Source organism: Drosophila elegans, unplaced genomic scaffold (assembly GCF_018152505.1).
Source record: "Drosophila elegans isolate 14027-0461.03 unplaced genomic scaffold, ASM1815250v1 contig_149, whole genome shotgun sequence".
Lineage (NCBI taxonomy): Eukaryota > Metazoa > Arthropoda > Insecta > Diptera > Drosophilidae > Drosophila > Drosophila elegans.
The window spans coordinates 18,027,868-18,050,988 of record NW_024545513.1 but is presented as its reverse complement, the minus strand read 5'-3'; the positions used below and the strand labels follow the sequence as shown (position 1 = coordinate 18,050,988).

At 41.1% G+C, this 23,121-nt stretch overlaps 5 protein-coding genes across 10 annotated transcripts; 4 read left to right on the top strand and 1 right to left on the bottom strand.

The window, feature by feature from the left end:
- Positions 1-2: 2 nt before the first annotated feature.
- On the top strand, positions 3-10,344 carry LOC108144784 (protein tweety). Of its 5 annotated transcripts, none has more exons than XM_017269908.2 (8): positions 3-145; positions 2,057-2,368; positions 2,883-3,368; positions 3,468-4,231; positions 4,369-4,538; positions 5,529-5,540; positions 5,622-6,612; positions 7,354-10,344. In XM_017269908.2, the coding sequence occupies exons 2-8, from the start codon at positions 2,231-2,233 to the stop codon at positions 7,766-7,768; spliced, it is 2,976 nt and encodes a 991-aa protein (XP_017125397.1). In that variant the 5' UTR covers positions 3-145; positions 2,057-2,230; the 3' UTR covers positions 7,769-10,344. The 5 variants fall into 5 exon arrangements, with proteins under 5 accessions (XP_017125397.1, XP_017125388.1, XP_017125422.1 ...); XM_017269899.2 differs by having other exon boundaries at positions 3-334; XM_017269916.2 differs by lacking the exon at positions 3-145 and adding an exon at positions 781-914.
- A 1,279-nt stretch (positions 10,345-11,623) lies between these two features.
- Positions 11,624-15,626, bottom strand: LOC108144558 (pyridoxal-dependent decarboxylase domain-containing protein 1). The gene is made up of 6 exons (XM_017269540.2): positions 15,404-15,626; positions 14,115-15,254; positions 13,784-14,053; positions 13,200-13,715; positions 12,941-13,134; positions 11,624-12,817 (listed from the first exon to the last, which is right to left on the bottom strand). The coding sequence occupies exons 1-6, from the start codon at positions 15,512-15,514 to the stop codon at positions 12,469-12,471; spliced, it is 2,580 nt and encodes an 859-aa protein (XP_017125029.1). The 5' UTR covers positions 15,515-15,626; the 3' UTR covers positions 11,624-12,468.
- A 241-nt stretch (positions 15,627-15,867) lies between these two features.
- LOC108144566 (CTD nuclear envelope phosphatase 1 homolog) lies at positions 15,868-20,732 on the top strand. Of its 2 annotated transcripts, none has more exons than XM_017269563.2 (4): positions 15,868-16,771; positions 18,043-18,291; positions 18,488-18,670; positions 19,040-20,732. In XM_017269563.2, the coding sequence occupies exons 1-4, from the start codon at positions 16,673-16,675 to the stop codon at positions 19,229-19,231; spliced, it is 723 nt and encodes a 240-aa protein (XP_017125052.1). In that variant the 5' UTR covers positions 15,868-16,672; the 3' UTR covers positions 19,232-20,732. The 2 variants fall into 2 exon arrangements, with proteins under 2 accessions (XP_017125052.1, XP_017125043.1); XM_017269554.2 differs by having other exon boundaries at positions 15,869-16,771; positions 18,034-18,291.
- A 533-nt stretch (positions 20,733-21,265) lies between these two features.
- LOC108145119 (SRA stem-loop-interacting RNA-binding protein, mitochondrial) lies at positions 21,266-21,738 on the top strand. The gene is made up of 2 exons (XM_017270333.2): positions 21,266-21,372; positions 21,453-21,738. Exon 2 carries the CDS (start codon positions 21,466-21,468, stop codon positions 21,736-21,738), a length of 273 nt encoding a protein of 90 aa, XP_017125822.1. The 5' UTR covers positions 21,266-21,372; positions 21,453-21,465.
- Positions 21,739-21,813: 75 nt separating this feature from the next.
- LOC108145112 (acyl-CoA-binding domain-containing protein 6) lies at positions 21,814-22,769 on the top strand. Its single transcript, XM_017270321.2, has one exon. The coding sequence runs from the start codon at positions 21,814-21,816 to the stop codon at positions 22,543-22,545; it is 732 nt and encodes a 243-aa protein (XP_017125810.1). The 3' UTR covers positions 22,546-22,769.
- The last annotated feature ends 352 nt before the right edge of the window (positions 22,770-23,121 follow it).

Here is a 23,121-nt window from a genome sequence, read left to right as displayed (position 1 = left end):
GTCACACTGCTGGGGGTTCGGGTTTGTCGGAGGGTCCTTTTCGTCCTGCGAAAAAAACGGCAACATCGTGTGCATAATCCAGAGGGTGTGACCAAATTGAACGACACGAAATTTTCATACTTTGCCCAGTCTTCGGAATGTGAAGGTCCTTGCTCGAGTGTTGTGTTGCCTTTTCTCTGAAATTGCAAAAACAAAAAGTCAAATCAAGCTGAACCAAAAAACATTGCAAGTTTATTGCATTCAAAAGAAAGACGCGTGGGCCAGATAAAGTCGAATTAGCAAGTTAATTAATAAAACGGCCAAAGTCTGTCAACTGGAAAAAGTGCAGCAAAAAGTAATAACTTTGAATTTTTGCCGAGTGACTTCTTTCGGGGCTTTGTTTGTTGTGGAAAATTGTGTACCTCCAAAAATAGGGAGTGTTTTTTATTTGGCGTTCGTCACAATATTTAAGGCTTGACTAGTTAGCGAATTAAATAAATGCCGTTAAACTGTGCGTGATTGTGTGTGTGTTGTTGTTACATTTTAAGTTGTAAAGCAAACGCACTTTGCAGTGCGTGTGTGTGTGGGTGGAGGAAAATGATGGAAAAGGGGGCGGGGCAGCGGAAAGTGGGCGCAGCAATTACGAGAGAACTGCCAAAAAGGAATAAGGAACAAGGAAGAGGAAGCAAAGGCAAAAGCAGAGCGAACTTTTAATCAATAGATATACAAACGCACGCGCAGCCGCGTTACCGTTACTCGCACTCGCGAGAGTTGTTGTTGTTTCACTGGACGAAACGAAGCAGGAAGAGGAAGACAAGTGAACAAAATTGCTATTGCGCTGGGCAGCATCGTTCGTTCTCAATCAAAATCTAGAAAAATTAATTAAAAAAGCAGCCGCGGTCACCAATCGCTCCGCGGAAATCGTTTGGCAAAATGTAAATGCGTTAGCCGGCGGTCCGTGATTGTTGTTTAATTAAAAAGTTTCTGCAAATGTGGGGGCAACCTACTTATTGAGCAATTAAGGCCATGCCCACGCATGCACGCCCACACGCCCACTTATGTATGCGTGTGTGTATGTGTGTGTACATGCAGGAGCCGTTATTTCGAGTGTGCCAGAAAGTGGGGTTAAAATCGCTGTCGCAGGATCCTTATCCCTATAGAGCAGGAAGAAGAAGAACACAGGTTCTTCTTGCATATTTCATCGAGTCCATAAATTATCACGTAGTCAATGAATTCAGGGGTGGAAAACGTAATTGCAATTTGGGTTTTTTAAATTTGCAATGGGATAAAACTGTTACTGGCTGTAAACTGTATTTTCAAATGCACTTTCAATATGCTACTATTAACAACAATTTGTCTGTGAATTTAGGGCTTGAACAACCATGTTTAAAATTTGAAGCTCAAAATTAAACAAAACTCTTGTCAACAAAGATCTATCCTTAAAAAAATTACAGTTACCAAGTAAATCATTTTAATGATTTTTTAAACTATGTTTAGAGTAATTATCACTGTGTAGGACAGTCCAGTGACGAAATGCGCCAAGAGTGCTCAAGCATAGTTACAAATTTAAAACTTTACAATCCATTTTTAAAATCTATTTTAAAAATTTAAAATTGTTGGACAAATTGTTTTAACGCTCATTTAAATAAATAATGCAATCTAATCATCAAAATTTCAATTTTAGGTAATCGGAAATTTACAATCATAAAAGACTACAATTATTTTTCGATTAAAGTTCTAGTCTGCTGAGAATATAAAGCTTTTAAAGGTCAAACCCTTATCTGTAGCAAGTAAATTTATTTTAAAAGAGAACTTTGAATAATAGAATTGTTTACAAGTGTGTTTGAACATACAAAAAACAGAATAATATTTTTGTTGACTTTAAAAACATTAAGTAAGTCAATTCAACTGCAGAGAATGTAATACTTTCATTTGTTTTGTATTCCCAAACGACCCATTTAATATTAAGGTACAAAACGAGCACGCTGTGCCTGACAAAATATAAATTAATTAAAAAATGTACACTACTGGTTACTTAATATGGTTTACCCACCCATTTTCTTCACCCTTTCTTTAGTGCACGGCAATTTGGATTCGGTGTCAAGAGGTTAGGAAACTCAGGCCCGTGAGCACGTAGCAGGAAAACCCAGCAGTAACGAGGGAAAGGAGAACCGCCAGAAGCAACTAAACAAAGGACAGGAAGAGCAGGCACATAATCCAGAAGGGGAATAGCCAAGGAACGCAGGCCAGGATGGGCGACTATCACGAGTTCACGGACCAGTACAAGGTGCCGGTGATAGCGAAGCTACTGCACGCCCTACCCCATTACAACATCACGTTTCACAAGATCAACAGCACGTTCCGGCCCAACGATGAGATCTACTTGGAGGTGAGTAAACCCTAACCAAGCAGTCAGACTTCAATTGAAAAATATATACTTCCTATAAAACAAAAACCTATATTTTGTTTATAAACATTTGCGTTCTATTGAATACCGAACTGGTTTGCAAAACAGGTTTTCTTAACACCTTTAACTTCTTTGATCTATAATAAAAATAGTTAAATTAAACTAATAATTTTTTCATACTAATAGCATTATTTTTTTGTCTGTTTTTAATAAAAAGAAAACCTCATTCATTAGAACTAAAGATACAATTAGTAAATCATAATAAAATTACTACAACTTTGCCTTCCAATTTCAATTTGTTTGTTGTGCATTTTTTGTTATTTCTAATATATTGAAAAAATACATTTATTGCTGGAAGATATTCTTTACTATAATCCTATAGTAGACTAAGATTTATAGCATTCTTATAGTAGCGCGCTTAAAATAAACCACTAAATCGAAAACAAAAACAACGATTTCGAAAATCTGTATGTAATTTTTTGATTTTACTCCATAGAGCTTGGGCATTTTGGGCTCAGTTCCTGCTGCCCTGCTGATCGTCTCGCTGCTGGGACTACTTTTCTATCTGATGACGCGCTGCTGCGACCGGAAACCCCGGCCAGCCCACTCGATCACCAGCTTGAAGGTGGCCCTGTCCATCGTAACGGTCATGTGCTGCGCGGCGATTGGACTGGGATTGTATGGCAACGATGATCTGCACAACGGACTGCTGGAGGTGCTGACGGCGGGCAGAAAGGTGGACAATCTGGTGACCACCATCCGGAATCAGACGCACATCCTGGAGAACACGCTGACGAATCGCATACGGCCGCAATTGGTGGAATTGGCGGACATCTTTGACCAGCCGGTGTCGAATCAAACGGCGCTCTCAAAGCTTTTTGTATCGCTAAACATTGTCCAGGGGAATGTTACCTTGGCCACAAACGCAGCCAGCGATATCCGACGACCACTGATGGGCATCTCCATGACGCACTTTTTGACGGTATGTTATATATACATATATATGTATATATATTTTTACACATGTAGCTAAATTATGGCTTACTACATTGAAACCATTTGTGTTTTGTGTTATTTGCAGCGAGGCGACCAATGGGAACTGATTCGATGGCCGGGCACAGTGGCCACTTTGGCATTGCTACTTGTCCTGTGCGCCGTGCTGCTGGTGGGCGTGGCCCGGCACTCACGTTGCGCCCTAATCCTGTTCAGCGTCTGCGGCCTGCTGGCCGTCACCGGTTCCTGGCTGATGTCCGGTCTGTATCTCTCCTCATCGGTGGCTGTCGGCGATCTGTGCATCTCGCCAGCGGATTTTCTGGTTTCCACGGCACCCAGGGACCTGCCCACCAATGTCCTGCTGCACTATACCCAATGCGAACCGGGGCACACGAATCCGTTTACGCAGCGCTTGAGGGAATCACAGAATTCTTTGAACAACGCTCGCAGTGCCATGGCCACGGTAATGAAGATCTCGCTGGTGCTCTTTAAATCGTCCGGCTTGCAGCCGAAATTGGGTGCCGTGAATGCGGATCTGAATAGTAGTGAACGGCTATTGACCCAGCTGACGGCACTCGTGGACTGCAAGGCGGTGCATCATAATTTTCTGGCCGCCGCCCGGGGACTTTGCGAGGGTGGCCTACTGGGATTGGTCCTGATGCTGATAGCCAGCTTTATTGCGGCCATTTTGCTAACGATTATGGTTTGGGTGGACTCGCACACATGGATCTACATACGGAAGCGGAATGACTATGCCCAGGTGGATGAGCCATCGTATATATCGCATCCGGCACCGCAGAATCACCAGCAGATGATGAATGCCGCCAGGACATTGCCGCGAAATCACAATGGGTATGTTATTGGAAGATGATCCCCCCATCGTGACCCGACCCCCGCCCGATTCCCGCCTCCAATCTCTCGAACTCTCTCTCTCTCTGTTCTCTTTCGTCCCCTTTGCTCGGTTCTTGCGCCATATCTCCAAATTGCAGGCACTTCAGTCCGCCGGTGATCAGTGGCTCCCACACGCTCCAGCATCCCAGCAAGCGTCAGCAGCACGAGATGATGGCCCACGCCCACATCCAGCAGAACATGCGCGCTATGGGCACCCACACGCTGGGCCGGCTGCCGTCGCACAACCACAGCCCCACCCACATGACCGGTAAGTGGTGTGCCCCCCACCACCCACTCACGAAACTCAAAACTCGAAACACACACACCCACTTCTCTATTTGACTCTGCACTGGGAAAAAAAAGCGCTGTAAACTAATGAATTTATCATCAAAGTGCAAGGGCAAAACCATTGAAAGTAGTTTAGAAATACACAAAAATAATCAATTTTAAGTGCCAGATTTGTAGGCATTCAAATTATATTTTTTTTTTCCAAAGCTAAACAATTACACAAATTCATTTGGCAAAGGGGATAATCGAACTCGGTATTTGTTTCTTTTTTGCTGTGAATTTAAAAACAAAGAATGCAGAACCATATATTATCAAACATTTCAATCTCAATCGTTAAAAATTAACTTCTCAACAACAATTGTATATTTCAAGTAGAATAATTATAATACCATTCTTAAAACTACATTTTTGGAGGCGCTTTTTCTCTCAGTGTATGTGTACATCTATCTATATCAATCTTTGTGCCCATATGTGTATAAAACCAGGAGACCAAATTGAGCTTGTTAAAAATGTGTAATTTATTATAATTTTAGCTTAACTTTTTAGCCGTTTAAAAGTCGGTTTGTTGCTGTTTACAAAAGTCAAATTGTCAAATTGAACAAATGCTCAAAAATGACATTTATAATCGGCTTATAACCGATTCCCAACTAAGTTAACCGATTCGTAAACGGTGCAGAATTTAAGCTTTTTTTTAGATTTGTGAGAAAACGAAACGTTTCAGCAATTTGTAACTTTAAATAGCTCAATTCGCTCTCATCATGTACGTTTCTTCTATATAATCTCATTCCATGCATAATGTACGCGCCCATCCAACGATCCTCACCATAACCACACCATCGTTGGGTCGACAACCTTGCATCTTGCATCCTGCATCCTGCATATCCTGAATATCCTGCATCCTGCATCCACATCCTCCGCCCAACCCGCGCCTATTGCTAATCGTTCTGTGTGTGTGTGTGCATTTTTGTAGGTCCCAATAATGGTAAATATGCAACCCTAAGCAAACAATGCAAGACATTGGAAGCGAATGACTTTTACTGAAAACCGTCGCCACCCCCCGCAGCAGCAGCAGTCGCAGCAGCAGCTAACGCCGCCGCCAACATGCCGCCGACCACGCAGGCCGCCCAACAACAGCAACAGCAACAGCAGCAGCAGCAGCAACAGCAGCAACAGCAACAGCAGCAGGCACAGCAGCAATTAGGAGGACCACAGCCCATCTATTGCCATCATCCGCATCAGCATCCGCATCCCCATCCGCACCAGCATCCGCATTCGCATTCAGCCGCCGCCGTGGCCGCTGCAGTGCAGCACCAGCACGCGATCTACCATCAGCAGCAGCAGCAGGCGGCCCAGCAATATGGCACCTATACGACAGCGGCCCACCATGGACCGCATCATTTGGGGCCGGGCCAGAGTCAGATTTACCAGCAGATTCCGGCTCATTTGGCGCCGCAATTGGCTGCCAACGGGAATCCACATTCCATATACCAGCCGCTAGTTGCCGTCAGCCAGGGCTCCATATATGTATCAAATTTGGCCACAATGCGACGACAGAATAGCCAGGGTGGACCACAAATTCCGGCACATCAGCATCCACCCAGTTTGCATCAGCAGCAGCAGCAGCAACAGCAGCAGCAGCCACCGCCGCCATCGCAGCAGCAGCAACAGTTGCATCAGCTCAAGTCACCGCAGCAACATCAGCAGCAGCAATTGCAGCAGCAGCACCAGCAGCAGCAGCAGCAACACCACCAGCAGCAGCAGCAGCAGCATCAGCAACAACACCAGCAGCAACATCACCAGCAGCAGCAACAGCAGCAGCAGCAAAACGAATCGGATGTCATACCCATTAGCACGGCCATGGATAGCGCCATTTATGATCGGGACAAACAGATCTACAAGTGCTCCACATTGCGGCAGGGCGGCAAGTTTGATCCCAAGTACAAGCCATCGATACTCAATTGCCCGCTGCCGGAGATACCCAAGGATGCGGAGCAGCCCAAGGTGGAGTCCATCTACGAGCAGCGCCAGCAGGCCCACCACCAAAACTACTCCAAGTAGGTTTCGATTTAGATTTTTCTTTCCTTTATTTTTTCGTTGCTGACAAAATAACAACTTGAACTGCTAAACAAAATTGTGAATTTAATATAGAAGAACCCTGAAATATATAGATTATTTTTAAAAAAATTTAACAAAAAGCTGCGCAAAAACTTAGAAAAATATATTTGTAGATAGAGTTTGTTTTTTACTTTTACTTTTGACCAATTATTTAGTTCAATTTAATTACATATGTAAATAATTTTGAACATTATTAGTGCTTAATGTTATGGTTTTTCTATACTACTCGAAACATCTTACTTTTTTTACAGTTTTTTTCAATCATTATATTGATTAAATTAATAGTAATGCCATTTATGGATATCGTAACTTTTATTATTCAACATTTTTTGTATTTATATTTACTATTAGATTAAGAAACTGTTGATGTTACGTTTTATACTTTAGACAAATTTGTTTAAGGTTTATAAATTAAAGAAGCTTTAAGCTTTAAATAAGTATAATATTTATCTTTTGTTAATTTCAACAACATGTACATAACACATAACATTTTCATTAAAGTAACATTTGAAATTACTTTTTAACCATCACTTTTTACTTTACACAACTTTGCTTAAGGTTTTTTATTTTGAAGTGTTGTTGTTTTTTAGTACTCAAATTGAAAAACGAATTTGTAAAGCTTTGAAAGTGTAATGATGATTGTTTTATAGTTCTAATTGAATTTGTTCCATTCCGTTCAGGACCCTGCAGCGTCCGCCAATGAAATTGCCGCCGCAGATGAAGGCGATTCCGCCGCCGCGCATTGGCACGCCCACTTCGCCACCCCCGCCCGCCGGTCAGCCGCTGGGCGAGGCCAACGGTGGAGTACCATCTGGCCTCCAGAATGGAGGAGGAGGCGGCGGAGGAGTAGGAGGATTGGGCGGGGGAAACACCAATGAGGACACATCGCTGCCGCCGCCGCCGCTGGAGGCGCAAACGGAGGCGACAAAGGGACGAATGGGACCGGCGGCCAATGGCAAGGTCCTGCACAATGGCGGAGGAGGCGGTGGGGGCGTGGCCGGTGTGGGCGGAGGAACGGTGGACGATGATGATGACCTGCCGCCGCCACCGCCAGCGATAACCGACGAAAGCAACTATGCGGTAACGGAGTTGTAAGATGTGAATAGTGGATGATGGATGATGGATGATGTATAATGGATAATGGATAGCTAAAGCCAGAGAGAAACCAGAGAAAACCAGAGAACCACAGAAAAGTCAGGCAAAGAAATACAGAACAGGAATTGGTCAGGATTGACTTGGGATTGGGGCCGTCTTCCTAGAATTCGTGTAGGATAGATATACATATATATATCGTGAGGGAATGGGACTAAGGATTACTGGAGCGGCGAGTGTGTTCCTTCTTGATTTGTTGCATTTAACGTATCGTATCGTATCGTAATCGTATCCTAGACCGGAATCCTGCTTTTCGACTTTTGTACATACTATACACACACACACACACACACAGAACTATATCTAAACATTCAAACGAAATGGATATAAACACACAGATACTACATACACACGCACAGACAGACAGACAGACGGACATACAATATGTAACATATATCAGCGATCTATTACTTATATAAATATAAATCCATTTAGGACACGGTTATTCCTTTTTGATAATAGCATATTTTTACCAATTTTAAAGCGCTAAATTGTCGAAAAGAAACAATTTTATGGGGGCTAACTTATTGTATTATACAACATTAATCTATAAAAAAAAAATATATATATATATATATAAATTGTATATCCTCTACAAGCAAAAACAGAAAAAAAAGAAAAAAAGAAAAGAAACCATACTGGAAACAAAAGACCGACACTTGAACCTAAAAACCAACCACCAAATAATGAAAATCGAATTCGGATCGTAGGCCATAAGTTCTAGAATCGAACTGTAGTAGAAACGTTAGCAAAGATTTTTTAGGCACTTGTCGGGGAGTCAATTTTTAAGTAGACAACGGGCAACTGAATGGATGGGCAAATGGGCGTGGCATGTTTTTTTATTTGTTTTTTCGAAAAATTTTGAAATATATGTATTTATTTATGGATTGAAATCTCTTACAAACCCAAAATCAAAACTAGATTAATTTTGCAATCGTTTTATCTATTTCTGTGGCAAAACTGAACTTTTATTTTTAATTAATCTGGGAAGTTTTAACACTTTCTTAAAGGTTTTTTTTTAAGTTGAGATAAGCTAACAAATTCTTTTGAATTTTCTATACAGATGTGATATTCTGAACTCTAGTCATTTTAATGTTACTGAACTCTCTCAGATGGCATTCCAAATTACAATTTAAATATATTTGTTTTTTTTTTCTAAATGATCATTTACTTATACCTACGTTTTTATGGCCTAAGTTCCTGACTGATTGCATTTATACCTATGTACTCCTAAAATAAATGTTTACAAAAGTGAATAATAATGTTTTCAAAGGATTCCATAATCCTTGTTTTATGTTATAAGAAATTAGAACCGATATGACCTCGAGTATGCCAAACTTACATTAGTCAATGGACGATTATTTAAACACTCCACAAACACGAACTGCTATTGTTAAGACCCCGAATCTAAAATCATCGACCCGTAAACCCCAACCATTCAGACGGTTGTCCCGTTTAGTGCTCGATCCTGTCCTGGATCTGGGTTGTGCTGCGGACGATCCCAAACACACACACACACAAAGGATCGTCCGGGACTGGCGGGCTAAATCGATCGAGGATTTGAGCCTGCGATTTTATTGTGTATCTAACCTAAGCTTAACATGGAATGCATTTATTAAAACCTAACATTAACAAAGATATATGTAGATATTTAGTGGGCTAACTGTATATTAAGTAGCTAAACAAAAGGCATATAGTTTATAGCGTAAACAATAACCAAATAGATGAGACATTTATTGGTTGGTTGTAAACGGTGCAGCTGTTTGCGGCCAGCTTAACATTCGACTTGGCATGGAACCGATAGCAATACAAAAACTAACACAAAGTACTGCCCCCCCAAAAACAAAAACAAAAACAAAAACAACCGACAAAATGAAACCAAACTACAAAAGTTATATAGATATATACACACGCGATATATACACAAATAGATATTATAAAAAAAAAAACAAATAGTTATAGACAAGATACATAAGCCTATCGACAACTATATACCAGCAAACACACAGCAAGAATAATCGAAGCATTTTTAGAGGGATTCCCGCAGGCCAACTTTAAATGGACGAGGCCAAGGACACGGCCAATCAACTAAGTCGACTTAAACGAACCCCGAACACTGAACACTGAACACTGCCCACACAGCGAAAGTTCTCAACATTTACCGATCTAGCCATAATATCTATATATATATATATATATATATATATATATATATACACTTAACGAACCCTAACTAGAGCGTACTCTCATTGAAATGATCAATTGTAAGATATTAACAATCGGGTACTCAAATCGAAATTAATTCAATCGTAAAACACAAACGACATTTTTAAAGTAAATATGTAAAGATGGTGTAAAGAAAAACTGAACAAACTAATCAAGTTTTTTATTCGCTTATTATACAATTACCGGTTATAAAACAAACATACAGACCTTCTCAAGGGGTCATCGAAAGTATATAGCAACAAACACTGAATCGAATCCTTTAAGGATCCAAAAAACAAGAAATCCCCCCCCCCCAAAAAAAAGTACCAAATAAAGCCATTGGAAGATACCGAAAAACCAAAAAACCCCTTGGGAAGCAGAGTTTTTGATCATGGAAGTTTCGAGCCTGGATTGAAACTCTATATACACGTACATATAAATATAACACAATTAGTTCGTAAATATATTTCTGTGTTAAATGTTGTCATCGTACGCGTTGTAGTTATTACAAAAGAAAATCCTTAAAAAAAAAAAAAAAAACGCAAAACCCAAAAGAAGCCGAACTCAAAATACACAAAAATTGGCAGAAAGAGATTCAAATCGAAATTTTTTCGAAAGCTCAACGGCAGCAGCAATAAGGCAAAATAGAATCCGAGTTGTACAACATATAGTATGCATAGTTAAAGTAAATGTAAAAAAAAAACAGAGGCATAAATCGAAACGCTTAGTGGCATATTAATAAACGAGTAAAAATAAAAAATGAATAAAATGACAAAAAGTAATTCTAACGAATTGTAAGAAACGTTTAAAATTCTTGTAATAAGTACGAAATATTAAAAATCTACTAAATAAGTGAGTTCCAGAAACCACTTTCGCCCCGTTTATATTTCGGAATAGTTACGAAAAGCGGGGAAAACAAAGCTTCTGGAATCAAAAAAAAATATTTTATGCGAAAAATCGAAATGAATCGGGAAATGAAAAACCCAGATTTCCACGAAATGAAGACAAATTTCTTTCAAAAGCAAACAGCGGCCGAGTAAAACGCTAAAAAAAAAAATTCAACAAAAATATTAAATAAAATAAAAATATAAAATTTAATTGCATTAGTTAGATGGAGAAATTTTGTTTTTTATTGGGAGCCAATAAATTAATAAACATTGAAGGTAGGTTGGTTTCGAAACACCCTATCGCCATCAATTTAGGGAATTATCGAGGTAATCAACAAGGATTATGTAATTATTTAATATCTGAAATTTTCGGAATTTTTTTTATTAAACACCTAAAGATTATTTTAGATTTAAGGGAGGGTAATATATTGACAGCTCTCTTAAACGTAAATGGATAATAAATTACCTATAATTTAAAAGATTTCAAATAATAATGTTTCTTTTTCATATTTATTCTATAGATTAATAAAATCATTGATATCATAATCATTATCGATATCATAAATTAGTGGTTTGTCCATCAATTAAAACTATCAGCGTTTCAAGCAGAACAAATTTTGGTATCATTCTTTGCGGAAATGCCTGGGTAGGATAAGATATACCTAATCATACACAAGCGAAAGGGTATAAAAAAACACATGATCTCTCTGTCTAAATTACTTCACATTTTATTTTGTATAGTTTTTTTTTTTTGTTTCTTTTATCATATTTTTTGTGCAGATTTAGCTTTCTTCTTGTATCAGCAATTTGTATAATAAATATATTTTTGTCATTTTGTTATATTTTTTTCTTTTGAATTTCTTTAGTTTTTTTTTTTTTTGTCACTTAGCTTCTTAACAAATAAGAATAGCGCAATTTATTGCTTTGCACAATTGAACATTGAACAATTGCCTATGTATATATTATCTCTCTCAAAGGTACTTGCATCTGAATAATAATTACAAATAGAAATAAAAAAAAAAGTAAAATATTACAAAAAATATAAGTGAAAGGGGGTTACAAATTCCGAGCATTTTCTTTCGGAGCAGAGACAACAACAACAATTATGGGAATAAAGTAAAGTATAATAAGATAAAATAATATAATATATAATAGAGATATATGAAAGATCATAGGAATAGCAATATATATATATATATATATATATATATATAAAAGCAATTAAATTGGATTTTGTGTTATCATCATATGGGGCGAACAATCATCTTCTTTGGAATTGTTTTGTTTTCGTTTTTTCTTTTAAGTAGGAGGAGGTAAAATTAAGCCTTCTATTATATATGGTATGCTGTTCTGTGTTCCGATTCTTGTCTACATTGTTTTTTTTCTGTTGTGTTTTTTTTTTTTTTTTTTTTTTTTGTTAAGCCTTGTTTGATATTGCTGCTTTTTAAGGCCTCTCCCACTCTGAAATCCATTTTGCTGGCTCTGCCTTGATCTAAAAGTTATTTCCGCTGTTCATCTATAGGTAAGGTATTTTGAATTATTATACTTTTGTTAATTATTGTTAATTGCACTGTTGGCGGCCACGAGTTCGGGAACATTGGAGGAGGCGGCACTGCTCTGGCTAACAGTGCGGGCATGATCCGCATCCACATGGTTTTGTGTGCTCGGTGTCGCACCCGAAGCTACCGGAGCTCCCGAAACTCCCGATTCCGAAGCATCCGGCGGCTGAGCTTCGACCGAAGCGACTGTGGCCACAATTGATGATCCGGGCACGGGCTCCACTGTGGGAAAGACGGGCGGCGACGAGGGCGCGCCCACGGGCGTCTGCACCATGGGCGTGGGTGGCGAACGATTCGCCGGCAACTGATGGGCAGTGGCTCCAGTCATCTGCATGTGGTACCTATTTTTTTTTAATAGTTAGATTACGATTATTAACCAGTTAGCAAGAGAAAGAGAGAGAGAGAGAGAGAGAGAGAGAGAGAGAGAGAGAGAGAGATAGAGTGAGATAGAGTGAGATACGCACTTGTAAATATTCTCGGTGCTCTCGACCACACCCTGGGTGAGATTGAGGCTGCGCCCCTTGATGCCCGACTCCTTGGCCGGCGGTGACCACCAGTTGAAGACGCGCCCCACCACAGGCACATGCCGCAGGATGCCCTCCTGCCAGAGTTTCTCCTCCGACTCCCGCTGCAGATCCGCAGTGACCGCCTCGATGCCCTGAAATTGGACATTTCATTACCACAACTGATGGCACAACAGACACACAAGGAACCAAAGCCCACCTTCTTGACAATCTCGGACATGGTGTCCAACACGCGCGAGTTCTCCTGCACGCTCTTGCCCACGGTGACCACCAGATCCAGCAGCTCCTCGACCTCCGTTTCGTGGGTGACCATGCCGAAGCGTACACAAATCAGGCCATCGGTGCCCTCGCCCAAAGAGAAGGCATTGTCCGTGGACTTGAGCGCCTCCACCAGATCGATGTTGAGCTTGTTCAGCTCGGTCTTGGCCTGGTCCGTGAGCAGGGACTCCCAGCCCTCGGGCACGAAGCGTACACCGCCCATGCCCGCCCATTCGGGCAGCGGTACGAGACGCAGCACCTCGCTGCGCTCCACCAGATGCATGAAGCGTGCCTTGTGCTTAATTGTCGCCCGTAGGATGTCCACATGCGCCTCCAAACTCTGGGCGAAACTCTCCAGATTTTCCGAACTGGGCGGCTGCTCACCCAAGCCCAATTCCAGCGGACAGTAACGGATGCAGCTGCCGTGCGTCGGATGCTCAATCACCTCGAAGTCAAACTGTAAGCACATGTCGTTCGATTAGCCAACATAACATAACCAATTAGGATTAAATTCATATCAATTACATTGGGACAGTCGCGTTGCAGGATCTGACCCAGCCACGAGTTGAGGCGATCAAAGTAGGAAGCATTGTTGATCTTCTCCAGCGGCTTGAGGCCATCGGCCATTGTTTCCCGCTCGGCGGCGGCTGCACTGCCCCCCAGTGGAATGGTGGTGCTGCCATCAAACTGGTAAGCAACCACAGGGGCGGCGGCATCAAAAAGCGCCTGCACATCGAAGGGGCTCTGTATAATGTCCGACAAAGAGGCTCCGGTCTGAGCTCCAGGCGTATGGCTCTGCAAATAGTCATTGCTCAGGAGTGATGATGTGCCCAAAGTGCAAAACAGAATGACTCACCAACACCCGGATGCCCTCGCACTTGGAGGCAATCTCGAAGAGAATACTGCACGTCTGGAAGGCCACATGCAGGCGCTCGGCAATCGATTTGCGTCCCAGGGCCTGCAGACTGGTCCACAAAGACAGGGCGTTCAAGCGACGCGACAGTATGGGATCGGATTCGAAGGCACTCAATGCGCTATTCTGGAGCGGACGGTGCAGCAGGACGATGGGCAGACTGGGCACACCCAGCCAGCTGCCCAGATTCAAGGCCATCGAGTGGAGCACCTCCTCCACGTGGCCCTGATTCTGGGCACAGACCAGGGCGGCCAGGCCATGGCCACTGGCATGCAGCCACATGTTGTGCGCCTTGCAGACGTCCCTCAGTCGCAGCAGATTGTCCACATAGCCGCACAGCGAGGCACCAATGTCGGCCACCACCAGCAGCGGCGTCCTGTTGTTGCCCACATCCAGTTGGATTTGCTTCTGCAGCAGCGTCACATCCATCGTCCCATACTGGCTGTGCTCCGGAATGATCTTGATCGCCTCCAACGGTATGCCCAATTGGCGGCAGGCGTACTGCAGCCTCACCGGCGTCGTATTCTCCGAAATGTAGAACGTGGGCTGGGCCAACGCTGGTATGCCACCCTCCAGATAACCCGGACACCTGGCCACAATGGCCAGACGCACCGTACGCAGCACAGCGTCCGCATTGTCCGCATGAAAGCTACTGGCCGGATGGGCAAAGTGAAACAACGTGCCCAGCCAGCGGGTGGCATCGCCCGAAATGCTGTTCGTCACCCGGAGGAGCTGCTGGCGGTCCAGGTGCGACAAATAGGCCACGATGCTGTGCGAGATGAGGGCCAAGTGGGAGACATCGTCGAGGGCGGGCAGCGGAAATTCCGGATCGTCGTCGCTGTCCGTGTAGGAGACGAGTTGCTCCAGGGACTTCAGGATATCGGAGGGCACCCGATGCTCTGCCGGCAGATGGCAATGCAGCTGATCCTCAGCAGCCGCAGCTGCAGCCGCCGCCGCTGACGGCTCCTCCGGATTCTCATCGGAATTGGGATGATTCTCGGGCGTCGATGAAACCTTAACATTCTCCAAACGCTGCAGAACCTGCGAGGAGCGCAGCTCCAGCTCGGCCAGGCCAGAACGAATCTGTTGGATTGTACAGTTTTGGTTAACTTTAAAATGTAAACAACGGCAAAACCATAGAAGTTGACGTGTCTTCCGTCGTCGTCAGCAAAAAAAAAAAAAAGGAGAGAAGAGAGGAGAAGATAAAATGAGGAAAATTATAAAGCACTCACACTGGAGGCGGCGATTTCGGCCACCGCTGGCGTCGATTGTCCCGGATCCGGCTCATGATCTACGGCCGGATTTTGGCCGGGATCGTCGTCCGATCTGCCAGCCGCTGACATGTTCCAATGCGGTCTAATTCACTTTTAACTTATCGCCTGCGATGCAAAATAATTGTTGTTTTTCCACTGCGTCTGTATGTGTGCGTGTGTTTGGGTGTGTGTGTGAGCTCGAGGGTGTGTGTATGTGTGTGTGTGTGTGTGTGTGTGAGAGGGGCTGATGTGGAATGGAGTGGCCAAATGGTGGGTGGCAAGAAAATACCGCCTATTGTGAGCGTTAGTTCTATTGCTGGAACTAGTTCAATGCACCGTCCCGCAGCATAGCGAGCACACAAACCACACAACTGTTGCAAATGCAATAATCGATTATAATCGCATGAAAACATCGATATTAGGAGATGCAAAATTCCCTGGCACCTATCGATTTTGTTGTGTTGTGTTGTTGTATTTTGCATGAGTGTGGGAATTTATTAAACAAAAAACGAAACGCGGACAAACTATATTTATGTAATAAACGTAACGCCGCGCGCCAAAGAGTGATGACCAGACCACGGCAATTACAGACTACTTAGGCAAAAACGCACCGCACTCAAGGGTCTAAAATCAAAGTGTGATTAGCTCAAATCAATTGATTCGTTTTGCTCAACAAAAACAAATTCTATTTCCAATCGCTTCGATAGTGTGTCGTTCTTGTTGTTGTTGTTATTTTACCGAAAAGTGAAATAAAAAAACACAGCGCACACACACACACACGCGTGCAAAGAGAAGAAGAAGAGCAGACGCCAGCTATATAAAAAAGGCCACAAAAGAAGTGGAAATAAATCTTTCCCAGAAGACAGGGGGGAACCGAACTAATCGGCAAATAATTAGTGGAGCCCAAAAAGACCGCGAAAAACTCGCCGAGTAACTCTTTCTTTTCACAAGAAAAACCCCAAAAGCCCTGTTATCGATTTTGTATTCGAGGGTGTTTGTGTGTGTGAGTGTAGCGCGCCCGCGTGCGTGTGTGTGTGTGCGTTCAGCGCGTTATCAAAAACAACAACAATTGGTTGCAAAGTAACAGCGAAAGGAGGAATACGAGGAAGAAGAAGAAAAAGAATCTTTTTTAGCCGGTTGCAAATCGCGCCATCTCGCTCGCACCGCGCTCAATCGCGGATCGTGGTCGATTTATCGAATTAATCGCCAAAGTACACAATATATACATATATACATCATTTATTTCAAATGATTTCGCTGCTGCAAATGAAATTCCATGCGCTTTTGTTGTTGCTATCAAAAGTCTGGACATGCATCTGTTTCATGTTCAATCGCCAAGTGCGAGCTGTAAGTACAGAAATTAGCAAAAAAAAAAATAAAAGCAATAAATCGAGAAGAAAATAGTTTTTATTTTTACCCGCCCGAGAAACCCTGAAATAGTTCCCAACCCGCTCCCGCAATCGCCTCAAGTAACACACAATAATAATAATAATAAAAGCTACCGCGGTGATAAGACTTCCAATACTTACAGTCTGCACATGCTAAAGTGCACAGCTGGATATATTTACAATTGCCTTGCTTCAAGAAATAGAAATCTTAAATATGTAAAACAAAACAATCATATTTTATAATGTAATTTATAATTTTTATTAAATTAATATTTAAAATACAGTTAAAGACTTTTATTTTAATTACACATGGATATAGCTAGATTATCTTATCTCCCAAGTGTTTTCAATGGTTTTTAAACAATCAGTTTGTTATTATCTAATCAAATTATACTTAATAACAGTAAAAAATGTACTTAAAGTTTGACAAAAGTGATGATGTAAATGTTTTTTTTTAAAACAAAACTTCCCAAATTATTGTACACTGATTTGAAAAAAAAGCATACCATAATTATTTATCTTTCTGTACATCTTAGCAGGCGATAACTGTTGATAAAGTTAGTTTTAATCAATACTACGGCAGAGGTTTAATAGGCCATGTTTCATGGGATCCCCGTTCCCCCCAAAAAAGTGCACTCCAATGCTTTTTACCCACCCACCTTATCGGCCAACCGACTTTAATGTTCTCCACTTGGCCGGCATTTTCTGGCCCGAAATCGTGACGCGGCAAGAAGCACTGACCTTCGACCTGCTGCTTTTTATTTCCCCTCTTTAACTAGTTCTATAAACACCTATAACAAGCGCAATAACATTAAACGCACAGCTTAACTACATTTTTCTGCACAGTAAATTACATTAATCATTCAATGTTGTAGTTCCCTTCAAATTTTCTCAACAATGACATAAAAATACATACATGTCTACTATGATTGTATACCAAATGTAGATTCAAAACTGATATAATTGTTTAAATTAGCCTTTATAAAGTATGTGTTTTTATGTCGCAAAGTATCTTAAAGTTTGTTTTTTATGCAACAATTTTTCGAAGACTAATTGTTTAACAAGAAAGTCAGTAGTCAGTAAAGGACCTCCCTCACCTTTAACATCATCTTGCACCGTAAAACCAAAGTCTAGAGAACTAGATATGACTAAACCCATTACGTAAACCCCATGTTGAATGCCTTTCAAGTACTGCTCCGTTGATTGTATTAACTTCCTTAGTTTATCCAGTATCAACCGGTTAAATATGAACTCTTCCCGCTGTCACCCGTCTCGCGTCACCGCCTGAGCCTGGTGCAGCGGAAGACCCTCGTTCTGGACCTGGACGAAACGCTGATACACTCCCATCACAATGCGATGCCCCGGAATACGGTGAAGCCGGGCACGCCGCACGATTTCACCGTCAAAGTGACCATCGACCGGAATCCAGTGCGCTTCTTTGTTCACAAGCGACCGCATGTGGACTACTTTCTGGATGTGGTGAGTTCTGAAAGGGATTACGATTACCTATAAAATAACTTTACGAATGTATGATGTACCAGAATTTTGTCTTAATTTTATACCGATTAATAAGTTGATTATCAATTAATTTGGAATTTTATAGAACTTAATTCCCATACATATTATACATACATTGCAATTGGATCTGATCCTTATTTTTTTGGATTTCCCGCAGGTGTCACAGTGGTACGATCTGGTCGTTTTCACGGCCAGTATGGAGATTTACGGGGCGGCAGTGGCGGATAAGCTGGACAATGGCCGAAACATCCTACGGAGGCGATACTATAGACAACACTGCACCCCCGACTACGGATCCTATACTAAAGACCTGTCGGCCATCTGCAGTGATTTAAATAGGGTGAGAACGGTGAACTCTACATACTGAAGTACATTCAGTTTTTGAATATTAACAACTGTTATTTATATGAATCTTAAACAAACTTAATTCTTGTTACAAGTTTTTTTTTAAATAGATAAGGCTTAGAAGGTTATAATAAAAAACTAAAGTAGAAAGAAAATATTAAAGAATTATAAAACAAAATATTCCCACAAATAAATATTAAAGGGTTATATAGTACAAAACATTTGTAGGGAAATATAGATATGTAGATCTCTTAAATAAGTTATTTCCAAATAAAAAGTGTTCGCTGGAGTGCTTTATTATTTGGTTACCAACTTACAATGTTATTTTTGTGTTCTTTGGCTAATGGATATCTATTTCTTGCAGATATTCATCATTGACAATTCGCCCGGGGCCTATCGCTGTTTCCCCAACAATGCCATACCCATCAAGAGTTGGTTCTCGGATCCGATGGACACGGCGCTGCTGTCGCTGCTGCCCATGCTGGATGCGCTGAGGTTTACGAACGACGTGAGATCGGTGCTGTCCAGGAACTTGCACCTGCACCGCCTCTGGTAGCAGGTGGGCCGCTTATCGCTAGTGTAGTCTATCTATTTAGGAGGAGCAACATAAGCCAGCAAAGTGGGGATGATATACCTTCTGAAATTAACAACAAAATGGTGGTGCTGTGACACATTAACGAATTTTTTCATTATTATTATATTTACCATTCAGTCGGATTAGCGAAGAGACACACGGAATATAGAGAAAGTGGAGAGTATACCTTAAAGTTATGGAATTCGATGGTTTTTTGTTTCCTTTTTGTGTATTAAAATAGAAGAGTTTTGTAACAATCTAATTATTAATGCATATTTGTCCATATGTGAAGACCAGCTATTTTATTTTTTTTTTTTTGAGATTTTGTGTTTGTTTTTTGTACGTATATATTTTGATTATAATATCAAATGGAAACTCTTGAACACAGTATATATATATATATGAAATGGAAGTTAAGCAGAAAAAGTGAAGTAACAATATTAAGAACAAATTTGTCAAGTTATATATCATATTATTATAAATTAAATCTAAGGCCACAACAACAAGAGTCTTTCTATACCATGATTACGATTAATAATTATAAAACTGAAATTGTTTTTTATAAAGAAAACAGGACGAAGCAAAATACTTATAATTATACAAATTAGTTGATTACGAAACTTTCCTGGACATCATTATTATTGATAATTTTTACATGTAACCGATTCTGTATAGACTTATATATGTTCTGCCCTCGTTTCCTGTACAAAACTAAACGGACGGAAGATCTTTCAAGAGTTTCATTGCTTGCAAACCAAACATAACACTTTTCTAAGGATAAGATTTTTGTCTTTCGAGGGAGTTATATATTTATACATATTATATATATCTACAACTAAGCAACAACCAACAACTATGAACTACTATTAAAGTAAACAACAACCAACAAGCAAGCAAGTAAGGCAAAAGTTCTATTTTGTAAGGCGAGCCAAGTAGCATTGAGATATAAAAATCGCATTAATTCTGATAGGATCGGATCAGATCAGATTAATGACGAGCCGCAGACTGGGACAGATATATATAGGGAGTTTAGAGAGCCAAATCACTAATTATACGAGAACCGAGTTAGTCTGAGAATTGAGAAATCGTGGCACATCATCCGAGGCATCACAGGATATTCAGGATATTCAGGAGAGCAGCAAAAAAAATTAAAAGAGAGAGTAACACATGAAAACTGCTTCCATAGTTAATGTTATTTCCAAAAGCATAAACACACCACCCTAAACTAAACAACAAATGCTTGCACACGCCCTTTACCTATTACCTTTTACCCCACCCCTATCCAATTGTTCTTTTTATCGTAATGTAAATTTAAAACAATCACTATTTGTTTATTTATTGCAAGGAAAACGAGAATAATACGTGTATGCGATGTTGTTAATTTTAAGTAGTTTGTAGCAAATTTGTTAAACTGAAACGTAAATGAAATAAATGAGAAAGGGAACACAAAAGCAGAAAAAGAATTACAAAAAATACAAAACCAAGCAAAATCAATAATATGTGTTTTCTTTTATTTGCACTTTTGAACTTGGCGCTTTATAAGTAAGGCAGTGTTGTGTTTTTAGCATACTGTTAACAATGGGTTTGACGTGTTCTGTTAACTATAAATTGTGCTGTTATGCGCACTAAACATGAATGAACGAAGCTTTTGGCCATTTAACATCGATTGTGGGATACCCTTTTGAGTATAATATTACAACTTGAATTTTTTAAAATCATCGATTTATTGTTTATTTAAATTAATAAAGATAAAATAGAAACAATGAACTTAACAAAGTAATTAATGGTTTAATTATTATTAAAATCATTCTTGTAGAACATCATTAAAATCGCAAAATAATGCTGTGATTTTTAAAAATAAAACCTATAACCAAAACATTTGTGGATACATTCTTGAAACTAACTCAAAGCATTAAGTAGCATAAATAATAATTTAGGATTTCAAAATCTATAGTTGCTCTTTCTTTTCCTGTAAACTTCCTTCAAGCCAAGACACCTCACGAACGTAGGGTATTGCAAAGTGCTGTTAGCTGTCAATTTGAGGTTATGTGCGCCCGCTTATCCGACAACAACAACAAGTTACCGTAAAAAAGAAGCGCCGTAGTTTTTACGCAACGCAACTGGTAAGGAGTCGTCCGGATTTGGCTCCCAGATATATTGCGATACATTGCCATTCATAACACACCCAATCCTTGATTAATAGGAAAACCGAATCCATGGCCACCGCAGCAGCTGTAGCAAAAGTGGGAAAATCAGTGCACCGCATTTTCGTGGGCAATCTACCGTGGACGGTGGGCCACCAGGAGTTGCGTGGCTACTTCCGTGAATTCGGACGTGTGGTGTCCGCCAACGTGATCTTTGACAAGCGAACGGGCTGCTCCAAGGGCTACGGCTTCGTCAGCTTCAACAGCTTGTCCGCTCTGGAGAAGATCGAGAACGAGCAGAAGCACATACTGGAGGGCAACTACCTCAACATACAGAAATCCTAGATTCCGAGCGGGCCGCTGTTCGTTAGTCATTTAGTAAATAGGTTTTGTTTTATCGATTTAAGAAGCGTTTTGAACATGTCGGACAGCGATACGGATCCCGAGGAGGAGCTCTTCCATATGGCCGCTGAGCATGTGGCCAGACAAACGGCCCATATTGGCTCCGCCGATCTGCTGCTGTTCTATGGATACTACAAGCAGGCCATAGACGGTCCCTGCGAGGGGCCAAGTCCCGGGCTGCTCCAATTGAAGGCCAAGAGTAAGTGGCAGGCATGGCGCAATCTCGGCAAGATGTCCCCCTCCGCCGCAAGGCAAGCCTACGTCCAGAAACTCGATGAACTGCAACCAAATTGGCGTTCTCGGCGTAATCCCGGCTGGGTGGTGCACTCCATTGAATCCGCCCCATTGGAAGATCAGCGATTGGACAGTGAAAAGACTCTGTTCGATCATGTGAAGGAGAACAATCTGGACAGGCTTAGGGAACTGCTGTCGGCGGGAGATCTTGCGGAGCTGGATGAGCACGGCATGGCCCTCATCCATTGGGCCACCGATCGCAATGCCGTCGAAATCATTCAGTTTCTGGTGAGGAGTGGCGCCAGCGTGGATCAGCGGGATGCGGAGCAGCAGACGCCGTTGCACTACGCCGCCAGTTGTGGACACTTGGAGGCGCTACGTTGCCTGCTGGAGCTGCGGGCCAACCTCGAGCTGCGCGATTCGGATGGACAGACATGTTACGAAGTGGCCGACGATGAACAGATCTGCCAGGTGCTCCAAGACGAAAGAGACCGCCTCGCTGGATCCGCTTCCTAATCCTAAACGCCTTTTAATCTTAAGTTGTTAGGTGCTCGTTTGCTTTGAAACCCTATAATGCGTTGTGAACCATTGTAAATCACCTATAATTCGTCAGTAATCTTGATAAGAAATCATTGCTGTTCTTTTCACGAGGGGTTTCATATCCATATCTACGCTTTTTTTACATTTTAAGTTGTTAAGTTCTCCGTGGAACCCTAATAAACATACATCACAAAATGTAATTTGTTTCCTGGAATTATTGAAAGGGATTATGTAAAGCATTTTTTTTGTAGAACCGTATAACGTAAATACTTTTTATAGGAATAGCCTGGTTTGAAAAAGAAAGAGATGGTAGTACACGCAAGATTTCGATTATAATAATCAATTTGGTAGATTGCTTCCTTACTTTTAATAGCTTTTGCAATTTGTTCGTTTTTTTAACATTCTCCAGATCTATCATAAATATTTAAATCAGACTCAAAAAGTTAAATATTTGTGTTTTAGATTTATAAATGATCTTGTTTGTTCCCTTTTGAACTATAATTATAACAAGCTAATTAGCTGAAGAGGTTTTTTTTGTTCAATATCCACCCA

Excerpts from the sequence above, each read along its gene's own strand:
- LOC108144784 (XM_017269908.2), top strand. The coding sequence starts at position 2,231 with ATGGGCGACTATCACGAGTTCACGGACCAGTACAAGGTGCCGGTGATA. Across the intron at positions 3,369-3,467 it reads CCATGACGCACTTTTTGACG|CGAGGCGACCAATGGGAACT; the intron begins GTATGTTATATA and ends TGTTATTTGCAG. Across the intron at positions 4,232-4,368 it reads TTGCCGCGAAATCACAATGG|GCACTTCAGTCCGCCGGTGA; the intron begins GTATGTTATTGG and ends TCCAAATTGCAG.
- LOC108144558 (XM_017269540.2), bottom strand. The coding sequence starts at position 15,514 with ATGTCAGCGGCTGGCAGATCGGACGACGATCCCGGCCAAAATCCGGCC. Across the intron at positions 14,054-14,114 it reads GCGAGGGCATCCGGGTGTTG|AGCCATACGCCTGGAGCTCA; the intron begins GTGAGTCATTCT and ends GACTATTTGCAG. Across the intron at positions 12,818-12,940 it reads AGCACCGAGAATATTTACAA|GTACCACATGCAGATGACTG; the intron begins GTGCGTATCTCA and ends AAAAAAAAATAG.
- LOC108144566 (XM_017269554.2), top strand. The coding sequence starts at position 16,673 with ATGATTTCGCTGCTGCAAATGAAATTCCATGCGCTTTTGTTGTTGCTA. Across the intron at positions 18,292-18,487 it reads TGGACTACTTTCTGGATGTG|GTGTCACAGTGGTACGATCT; the intron begins GTGAGTTCTGAA and ends GATTTCCCGCAG. Across the intron at positions 18,671-19,039 it reads TCTGCAGTGATTTAAATAGG|ATATTCATCATTGACAATTC; the intron begins GTGAGAACGGTG and ends TATTTCTTGCAG.
- LOC108145119 (XM_017270333.2), top strand. The coding sequence starts at position 21,466 with ATGGCCACCGCAGCAGCTGTAGCAAAAGTGGGAAAATCAGTGCACCGC.
- LOC108145112 (XM_017270321.2), top strand. The coding sequence starts at position 21,814 with ATGTCGGACAGCGATACGGATCCCGAGGAGGAGCTCTTCCATATGGCC.